Here is an 11,283-nt window from a genome sequence, read left to right as displayed (position 1 = left end):
AACCTCCGTCTAAGTCCCAAGGTCCAAGGAGCAGGAGTGCCAATGTCTGAGGTCAGGAGAAGACAGATGTCCCAGCTCAAGCCCAGAGAACATATTTGCTCTATCTCTTTTTGTTTTATTCAATTCCTCAACAGAGTAGGTAATGTCCACCTGCACTGGTGGTCTTTCCTCAGTTGACCGATTGAAATGAGAATTCCTGAAAATACCCTCACAAACGCACCTAGAAATCTGGGCATCCCTCAGTATAGTCAAGTTGACTCAAAACATCAATCATCACATGAAGAGAATAAATATGAAAATGGCCTAATTCAATAGGTGGATAGACTAGCACTTTAATCTAATGGAAGCAAAATAAGAAAGCCACAGAGCCCGATACATATACTAAAGTATCAGGTGCCTTCAGTGGAAGATATTTTGAAAGTTCAAAAAACAGTATTTTAAACAGAATTGTACATTTTATTTAAAAAGCAATAGCAAATGTAGGAAGAACACAAATTTCTATTAAGAACAGAAATTTATTAAATGCTTGATAGTAAAATATTGAGCCCACTCTATTACAATACACAGGCTTGGTGTTCTAACAATTAACACGGACTCAAATCAGGGAAGCCCGTGACGCCAGCACAAGCTGGAATCACGGGGAGCTACGAACAGAAATGTATACTCTTTCTCCGCTTCCACAACAGCTGCAATACTGATGCTCAGAAACATTTAGGCATTGGGAAAAACCTGGAAAATTTCCTGAGTATTCCATTAAACAGTTCTTAAAGTCACATGTTACCTTAATGGAAAACATAAACATTTTCTAATGGAAACATCCACTTTAATATTTATTATCTTCAGTAACTGAGAACCAAAATCCCCAAAAGGCCTTACATCATAAGAAAATCTTTGGGGTCATCATAAGGCTTTCCTGCACAAGGTAAATTTCAAAGCAATTTGTCAAGGACTAAAGTTTCTTGAATCACCAAGCGAGTGAGAGGCAAAGATAAAAAAGAAATGTCAGGGTTAGCTGATTATTTTCCAGATAACAGGATCTAAAAAATATTGAGGGGAAGTGAGGATGTGGGGATGAGTGGATGTTGGATAATAAAAGAGATGGCTGGGAAAGGTACTGAGACTAGTTAGCATTAACTAACCCATAGTGTATTTTTGTTGATTAGTCAACATTTTCTTCATGTATATAATTATTTCAAGATAGCATGTCTACAAACTAATTGGTTCATTCCTTTTTCAAGTTAGTTGCAAAGAAATTTTGATTCTGAATATCTAAAGTTATAGCTATTAGCATTTTGATATTTACCCCTACAAATCCCTGGCATTCTCAGCCATGGTGCTTGAATACATGGTTTCTTGATAAAATATCACTAAAATAGAACTAATGCTGAAAAAAAAAATACTACCTACCTAGAGCTCAGGGTACTGATCACAACCAACTTAAACAATTCCTATCAATTAGCTCAAGTAGAACTAAACCAATGTCACGAATTCACATTATTTAGCTCGCCCAGAAACCAGATCTTTTTCCTGTTAGATCATTTAACCAATTTTGTAAAAAAGCAATTATTTAGAAAATCACATCTAAGATTTGCACTCATGCTCATTTAGAAGTATATATTGAATCTTGGCCCTAAATTTGGTACTTCTAGTCCACACTTTGGTACCTTACCTCTTCCAAACTGGACACTTCATTCTATGTATATGACCATCAATGAAAGAACTTGAAAGTAAAGAATGCGAGCTTTAATTCAGATGGAAGTGTTCTGTATTCATATTAATAAAAGAGATAATCTTTTCGAAGGAATGGAAAATGTAAAATCATTTGTGATAATATAAAGTGCTGCAATCATATGTAACCCAAACATATAACCATCTCCCGTATAAACAGCCAGGTCTAACACTACACTACATCATTTGATTACAAGGGCTTTTAACCAATACTTTAACAAGGAAACACTGGTGAAAATTGTTTTAAAATATGTAGCCTTGTAAAATGATATATTTCTGAACATTAAAATCTCGTTTCAGAAGTTCCCCGCTTTAGGTTGTTACTCAAAAACTCATCATGTTCAAAACTCAAATTATTGTGAGACCTTGAAATCATAAGAAGCTTCTCCTTATTGGTAAAGTCTTTCTTGATTGCAGCTTGGGGTACAAGCAGCCTCTCCATCGGGTCCTCTTTATTCTCTAGTTTCATATATCCTTTGCTGTTGCTCCGATCCAACCGAGGCCAACTTGGGTGTTTTCGTTGTTCTGCCTGGACAGTTAGGGTGGAGGGACCCCGGTCTAAGTCTAAGGATTTTGAATGTGACGAGAGCAAATGTAAAGATGTGTTGGACCCAAATTGTCTTCTAGCAGCCCCAGGAGATAAGAGCTGTCCAGCCCCAGGCCCAAGGGCCACAGAGGACTTGTACTGGCTCGACAGAGACTCCCCGATGGAATGATTCCTGGGGAGCACCATGCTGACTGGCTGGAAGGACTCGTTGGCGTTGGGCAAAGGGACCACAAGGGAATCCATCGACAAATTCCTTGACCTACTTTTGAGGTTCTCAGCATCCTCGGTGATGTTATCTATACTGGGCTCATCAATAACACAGTTATTCAGTTTGATCACAGGCAATGTAAAAGCGCTGATGGACGATGACACAATTGATTTGGTTTCACATTTCTTAGGGCCGCTGGTCTTATCATCAGTGGTTTTGGAAGGAGGTGGGTAGAGGCCAAAGACAGACAGAGAGCTGTCAGCAAGCAAAGGTGGCATAAGATGCCCCAAACTCTTATTTTCGTTTAGCGCCAGCTCATCCTCCTCGACAGAGCTGTCCATGCGAAAACTGCTCCTAAAACCTGAGAAAGGGGCAATGGTATTTGCTGCCAGCCTCGAGGCACAGGAGCTCCCATTCTGTTTTACTTCTGTTTCTCCCATCAAACCAGTGTAGATGCCATTCATATGCTTTTGCTCCTTGATTCTTAGCGTGTGGATGTCGATGACTGTGGAGTAGATATCCCTCATGTGTATGATTTTGGTTTCTTTGTCACGGTTCTCATGAAGAATGGCATTTGCACAAATGAAAATGAAGATGCCAATCCCCATTGTGAAAGGGCCGAGCATTTTCATTTTGTCAGAATGCAAATGTTGCTCAAAGAAGCGAACCACCACGCCGCCTTGGTTCCGAATGACCTGAGTTTCGTTAGTCGACAGTGTCGTCTCAGCATCAATAAAATGTTCTTTCTGGGGCCAATAGCCGAGGACCGCCATTGCGATTCCCACAATGGAGATAAGCACTCCCAGAATGAGAAAAAAACCAGATGGGGAATAAAGCCGGATTTTGCCTCGAACGACTACGACATCGGCTTGTGGCCGACGCCTGACTGGTTTCTTCTCTTGGGCAGTAGGTGATGGGCTGAGGTTGACGTGATGCTGTGATCTGGCAGAGTCTTGCCTTTTCAAGGCGGCCAGGCCAGTTATCACTCCACCGGTTGCTATCATAGCTCAGTCTGTTGTTCTGAAAAGAAGGAAAAAAGATGATAATCCAATAGTTCTGGGGCATGCTCATCAGTTCAACAATTGTTTAGATATTTGTGCTGTTGTTTCATGATGAAAAGGGGCCATCTTTTGAATTGACATAGTTTGGGGAGAAGTTTTGTTTACTGGATAATGTAAAATTCTGGAGATTTCCTTTTATGGCTGAATTAGTGTTTCTATTATTAATGAAATGTGAGCTCAAAGTATATTTTACTTTGATAATTTTATCACTTATTATATAAAACAGTCCCCTGGTCACAAAGTACTCTCTCTCTCTCTCTCTCTCTCTCTCTCTCTCTCATACACACACACACACACACACACCATCTTTCATTATCTGTGTTATTTTAAACAAATGGAAAAATTCAGAACACTTAACAGGCCCCAAACCATCAAACCCTAGACTCACAAAGAAAATACATTCCAGCAACTCACGGTTTAAAATCTCCTCTTGTGAAAGTCACCAATGAACTCTTAACTACCACATTTAATTTCTCCCTCTCCATTCTCAACTTCCTTATTTCTCTGTTTCCATAGACACTGCTGACCCCTCCTTCCTTGAAACTCTCTCTTATCCAGTCTTTTATGATCCTAAGTCTGGCTCTTCCCTGACCTCGCTCACTATTTCAATTTGGCCATCTTTCCTCACCTACAAGTAGACCACCTTCCCCTGAGAAGCATATCTCTGGCCACCTTCTCTTTATACCCTCCCATGGCATTCATATCCACTCCTACATCTGCCACCATTACCTCTGTGCTAATGAATCCCAAGCCTGTATTTCAGACTGTAGCCTGAGTTCCCATTTCACATCTCTGACTCTCCACTGGGGAACTCATGTACATTCATGCATCGCTAGCGAAGCTTAACTCCCCTTCCACCAGTGTTGCTTGACTTGTCTGACTTCCTTAATGGGGTCACTTCTCAGGTTTTACTCTTCATAAGCATCTTTAACTCCTCCCTTTCTTCTTCCTCTCATCTTCCAATCGGGTTCTAAATCCTAGAAATATTCACAACCTGCTGTCTCTCAATTCTATCCTCCAACTTAATCCTACCTTCCCAGCCCATGTCAGCTCTAATTTACTCTCAGTAGACCATTATCATAACTTCCCCACTGGCCTTCCAAACTCCCAATTTCTCTTCCTCCACAGTCAAACTTATATGCTGAGGACAGGTTAATTATCCGATTAATTATTCTCAAACACAGCTCTGAAGTTGTTTAAAGAGTGAAATAATGGATACAACATTCCCCATCACCTACCAGTTAAATCTGGGATTTCAGACCTACGGGACTTAACTTTACCTCTAACTGCCCCCTTTCATTTACATAAAGCTAAAAATGAACAATATTCTCCGTAATTGATAGTATACTATTTCTGAGACTTTGTGAATAATGTTTCATTCATCTAGAGTCCCCCTTACCCTCCATGCCACATTTCATGTATTAAATCTGGCTAGTCATCAAAGTTCACATCCCACTTCCTTTAGGAAGCCCTCTCTGACTGACTCATCAAATCCCGCCCGAGCCATTTCTCAGAGCATTTTAGCAAGTATTCTATAGCAACTGCTGTATTATAATGCCCCTCTTCTTTCACTTGTGGTCAAACATCCTGTTCGATTCATATTCTATTACCAAAAACATTCAATATGACTTGCACATGGACAGTGTTCAAGAAACATTTGCTTAAATTTTCAATAAGAGAGTAATTCTTTTCCTGAGATTTGCTGGCTGGCCATCACACTACTCTACTAACTTTCCTAGTTAAAAATATGAACAAACAAAATTAATACCGAAACAAAAAGCAACATGTTGTGAGTTGGTGAAATATTTGTCATTATTTGTAAGAATAGTTCCCAAGCTGCCAGATCTGGTAGGAAACAGAGGATATTTTAGGACTCACAAGGTCTCTGGCAAATTTCTGAGAGAGTTTCTTCACCGCATCAAATCTCATCTTGTGAAACCAAGCTCCCCTTTGGAATTGCTATTTATGATGTCTGAATTGTGTTTAAATAACCAGGGTTGTGGATGATATCTACACTTTTAGCTAGCTGAACAAGCTGGTGAGGGAAGCCAGCCTTCAATGGAATTATAACCAGGATTAAAATAGTTCAATGTTGAAAGAACAGACTATACTGTAACCCATCGCGCAAGTTTTTGAAATTCATCACAGTATACATACTGCAGTTCAGAACTTCTCCCAAACCCTGGCTACCATGGAGCTTTAGTGTCGACCTGTGTTTTCTTAATCCCCAAACAGCTTCAAATGTTTGAATAAAATACTTTGATTAGATAGCAGCCATCTAACTCAGTTATTTCCAGGTGGCAGGATAAGGATTTAGTTGGAAATCCTTCTGAAGAGAATGAAAACAAGGGCAAAGGCTTTCATCTGGTTTGAAAGCCACCACCGTGAATGACCGTTCCATACAGAGTCAGCGTCCACCTCCATTTGTTAAAACACGCCTGCGAGCATTGCCACTCTCCATTCCTGAGGCTGACAGAGAAGAGGAGGCTGGAAGAGAAAATCATATTTGAGAAAGATCGATGAGGACAGGAAGGGAGAAAAGAGCGACAGTGAGTGGGCTTTGTGAGAAAGCAAGCAGGTCAGACTAGACAGGAAGAAAAAGCAAGCACAGTTTACATGTGAAAACTTACAGCAAATGGAAGGAGAAAAGGGTCCGGGAGGAGTTTAGAAATAAAGAACAGGGTGGGGGGAAATGAAAGGATCCCACAGCTTCTTCAGCCAGGCTGCCCTGGCCAGGCACAGACAAGGGCGCCATGACTTTCAAGGATCTGAAGTTCAGGTTGGGTGCCGATGCACTCCGTTAGCGAGCTTCTGTGATAACTGAGCCCCAAAGTGACCCAGCAGGAAAGCAGAGGTGCTTAAACATAGCCACTGCTTCAAAGAGCTTAAATCCCAGTGAAGGAGCTAGTCTATCCCCATAAAACAGAATTAACACCCCTAGAATGAACATTTCTATCACGGAGGACCATTACTGCGGCTTCCTGCAGGTGACAGCGTGCTAACTTTCTTTACGGTGAAAAGTCACGTGAACAGCATTTCAAGTAAGATCAAGAGAAAACAAGGCTGGAGAACAGAGCCCAGGCTTGTCCCAAGCACACAGCTCACCACTGAAGGAGGAAACCAGGTAAGGCTCGCGAGGAAGGGGAAGGCCAGGTCTTGGAAGGTAGCAAATGTCATTCCCCAGTGCTTCAATATTACATTCATAGGCAACAGGACTGGAGTAAGACACAAACACTGTTGTTACAATCTTAGGAAAATTAGTCTCCAGGCAGAAGCAGTACTGAGGGATGGATACTGGTAACAGCATAATGATGCTAATGGCAATTTTGCAAAAAGAAGCCTTTGGACCTGTAAACCTAGAGGGAAAAACACACAGGCCTCCATACCCCCAAACTGCGATGTCAACTTGGTCTACAGTGTTCAGTGTGGGCGAAAGCAGCTGAAGTCTATTTTCTAATTTATTTTGAAAAGCCACACACATCCCTCCACCCCACACTTTGACCACTGTGCGTGTGTTCTCTACCATCCCAGGCCAGGGCGGGGACTTACTTCCTCAAAGATCCAAGTGAAAAATTTCACTACGACACTGTATTTCATTCTGATCACTTGGGCACAGAGTTTGTGCCTCCCAGTCTGTCTGGATCCACAGCTTTACCTAACTTTTGGAACTTGAAGAAAGCCCTGTGGTATTCCAATAGCGTCCTCCTCCCAGGAGGGGCACTGTCAGTCTGTGTAGATATTCACTCAGTAATTAGTAAACACTGATACCTGCTATATGTTCAGGCCTGAAGAATATAATAATCAGCAACTATCTTTTTGAGAAGGCCTTTTGACTAGTTATAAATAAACCAAACTAGAGGGTCAGCCACACTCACTTTCCGTATTCTCCAAAAAGACATCATGATTTTGTCAGAAGTCAAACTGAAAGACAGATATAAATATAATCATCTGTGGACAACCAAACATTAAAAGAAATAGTTGAAGTTAACTTTTAGCTCCATATTAATCAGCCTGTTTTCCGTTCCCAGCATCCAGAAAATCAGCCACAATGTTGGTAGAAATAGCTATTATCAGCCTGTAACTTGCACAACGCACCTTCTTCCTCACTGTGCAAACCAGGTTCCTGCTAGGCTCTCTCTGGGCCTTACCCAATCATTGTGGGTCTCAGAAATCAAACAGTAGGAATTCAGTCTCAGTGGCTACCTTTCTCACTGCAGACGTAGACTCTGGCACTCACTCATGCACTCTGTTCTCGTCTACTTGCCTGCCTGGGGCTCACCTTTCCTTTGGACCGTGTTTATTCTACCCCCTCAGCCAAAAGCTCTTTCTCCTTCACTGAGCAGATTCCCACTTTGCACATCATCTATCAACACCACACCATCATGTCTCATCGTCAGGCTTAAGCTCTCCTATTCTTGCTCTGATAATCACTTTAAAAGCCTTGTTGTTGCGGTCCTGTGCCCTTTCGCAAGCTTATGCACATTGTAGAATTCGCTCTCCACAGCATTCATCCACATTTAGGATTCACACCCTCACGGAAGCATTTTCCTGTACTCTTATGTCCTCTTCTGACCACACGGACCGACTGTTCCGACCACACTGTGAGCCTCCCACACCCAAGATATGGCTCCCGATGCACGCACACAAATACATCTGAGACAATGGTAAGTAAGTATTCTTGCAGAGTTGGAAAGACCTTTAGATGTTTTGGGTTTTTTTTTTATTTTAAATTTTATTTTAACTAGTCTCCACACCCAGGCTTGAACTCACAACCCTGAGACTCAAGAGTCGAATGCTCTACTGACTAAGCCAGCCAAGTGCCCCTTAGAGGTCTTTGAATCAGATGTCCTTTCAGGAACGCTGTCTAAAGTCTAACAATGAATTAGCAAAAAAGAATAGGATTGGAATTCAAGGTCTCCGACTCCCAGTCCAATGTCCATTCTTGGTTAAATATTCCGCTTTCTTTTGATGTCACGCTATCCCAGTGCCTCACAGAGTGTCGGGAATGTGATAAACGCTCAGCAAGTTTCTCTGTTGACTATGAACTCACTTGATTAATGTCTGCATATTACTGAAATGTGCCAGAGACCAGGAACACCAAGTCAGTAACATTTGGTCCCTGATTTCAATGAGTATGGAGTGAAATCGGAGAGGCATCAAATATGTATTTAAAAGGAAATGTGGGGCGCCTGGGTGGCTCAGTCGGTTGAGCGTCCAACTTTGGCTCAGGTCATGATCTCAGGGCTTGTGAGTTCGAGCCTTGTATCAGGCTGTGTGCTGACAGCTCAGACCCTGGGGCCTGCTTTGGATTCTTAATGTCTCTCTCTCTGCCTCTCCTCTGCTCACACTCTGTCTCTCAATAATAAATAAAACATTAAAAAATAATTTTAGGGGCACCTGGGTGGCTCAGTTGGTTAAGTGTCTGACTTCAGCTCAGGTCATGATCTCGCGGTCCGTGAGTTCGAGCCCCGCGTCGGGCTCTGTGCTGACAGCTCAGAGCCTGGAGCCTGTTTCAGATTCTGTGTCTCCCTCTCTCTCTGACCCTCCCCTGTTCATGCTCTGTCTCTCTCTGTCTCAAAAATAAATAAACATTAAAAAAAAATAATAATAATTTTAAAGGAACTGAACTAGGGGCACCTGGGTGGCTCAGTCGGTTAAGTGTCCAACTCTTGATTTTGGCTCAAGTCATAATCTCACGGTTCTTGAGTTTGAGCCCTGCACTGGGCTCGGCACTGACAGTGTGGAGCCTGCTTGGGATTCTCTGTCTCCCTCTCTCTGCCCCTCCCCTTTCATTCTCTCTCTCTCCCTCCCTCTCTCTCTCAAAATAAATAAATAAGCTTAAGAAACTAAAATGAAATGAACTAATTGTTACGATTGTGTTATACTGAGGAATGCTCTTTCCCACTCGCTGGAGGGATCAGGGGAGGGTCCCAAGAAGCAACAGAATGGAGGCTTAGTGTATCGGTAGGTTTGCCACGCACACGGATTCTAATTCATTTTTGTTCCTCACAAAGTCTGTGCACTATGGTTTTTCTTCATCCGCTCAGCCGAAGTGTGCTTATCATCCCATATGTATTTGCTACTGTCTTACTTATATATTTGAATTTTTATTCTTAGCTCAAGGTTTAAAAATTCACCAGAATCTGAGGCTATCTGCCAAAAGAAAGCAAAAATTAATCTGTGCCTTCAGGACCAAACAAAAACATTATATAAAAATCCCACGTGGCATCCACAAATGTGACAGATGGAAATATTTTCTGTTCAGCTAGAACGGTTTTAGGACTTTCTTCCCAATAGAGACATTTTAAACTTTCAGAGTAGGATTTTTAATCTATATCTTTACCAGAGTTGGAAGAGACAATGCCTGTGGGTGACTAATAGTTCAATTATATTAAAGTTTAAAAAATAAGAATAGAGTAGAAATCACTTTTTAATGTGTAGCACAATGGTTTTGCACATGGACACTGGAATCACAGAAACCTGATAGCCATGCAACCTTAGACAAGTTGTTTTAAATTCTTCTTTTTAAAAATTTTTTTCTTTTATGTTTATTTATTTTTGAGAGAGAGAGAGAGACAGAGTACGAGCAGGAGAGGGCAAAGAGAGAGAGAAAGAGACACAGAATCCGAAGCAGGCTCCAGGCTCCAAGCTCTCAGCACAGAGCCCACCTGACATGGGGCTCGAACTCAAGGACCACGAGATCAAGAATTGAGATGAAGTTGGACGCTTAACCAGCTAAGCCACCCAAGCGCCCCGAGTTGTTTTAAATTCTTATCTCAGTTCCACTATCTGTAAAATGGCAAAAACCTTCTTTAATACATAGCATATGGTGCACTGGAGGCAGAAAACCTGATGGGAAGGGCTTGAATTCCTCCACACCACTTAATGGCTACAAGTGAGCAACTGACTCAACGTCCTGGAGCCTCAGTTTCCTCACCTGTAAAATGAGGATAACACTGGTTGTTGCAGAACAAAGACAATAATGAATGTGGTGCACAGCTCAGTGTCTGGGAACGAAGGTCCATGTTAGTGACATTAGCTGTGTCCACTATAAGGTCATTTTAAGGATAAAATGAAGCAATATCTATAAAATATTTCCTGTAGTGTTGATTATAGTAAATTCTGAATAAACAACAGCTGTTGTTATTAACTCTTTATTCTCAGTACTATTACCACTTTCATCGCTCCACTAGGCAAACCAAAATATACTTTAATACATTAAGTTAAATAATTAATGATGGCTTACTGTACATGGAGAGAAAATTATGGCTGCAAGTTTGTACTGGGTCGTGGAGTCTAAACCTATCGGAATGCAGACCGTATTTTAGTGGCAGAAGCATTAATAATTTGGCAGTTGTAAAGAAGAGCTGCATTTCTAGGAGAGAGAGGCAGGTGGGGGTTATAGAAGAATATAAAGCATGCCTTTCTTTGTCACTCTATTTCTTCAGATTTGGAGACCTGTCTTGGGACCAAAAAAAAAAAAAAAAAAAAAACCACAAAAAACCCCAGCAATAATAAAAAATAAAGTAGGAAAGCCCAAACCAGTTCATCTGATGGTTTTACTTATCTTAATGATGCTGTTGAACCAAATGCATGAGTATCGGATCAATTCTGCAACCACCAATCTGTTTCCATTGGGACCCTTGGGCATAAAACGGCCTGAAAATGAAGAGCAATTTGGGGCTTGGGGATAGAGGGACTAGAGAATTTGCCATTAGGGGGATATAAAGTGAAAATTG

At 41.4% G+C, this 11,283-nt stretch overlaps 1 protein-coding gene across 1 annotated transcript; it reads right to left on the bottom strand.

Annotated features, from left to right (window-relative positions):
- Nucleotides 1-293: 293 nt before the first annotated feature.
- TMEM200A (transmembrane protein 200A) lies at nucleotides 294-3,550 on the bottom strand. The gene has a single exon (XM_049654340.1). It carries the CDS (start codon nucleotides 3,485-3,487, stop codon nucleotides 2,012-2,014), a length of 1,476 nt encoding a protein of 491 aa, XP_049510297.1. The 5' UTR covers nucleotides 3,488-3,550; the 3' UTR covers nucleotides 294-2,011.
- Between the last annotated feature and the right edge of the window lie 7,733 nt (nucleotides 3,551-11,283).

The sequence above is a fragment of the Panthera uncia genome (genome assembly GCF_023721935.1).
Source record: "Panthera uncia isolate 11264 chromosome B2 unlocalized genomic scaffold, Puncia_PCG_1.0 HiC_scaffold_24, whole genome shotgun sequence".
Lineage (NCBI taxonomy): Eukaryota > Metazoa > Chordata > Mammalia > Carnivora > Felidae > Panthera > Panthera uncia.
The sequence above is the reverse complement of the archived record's forward strand: the minus strand, read 5'-3'. Positions and strand labels throughout refer to the sequence as shown.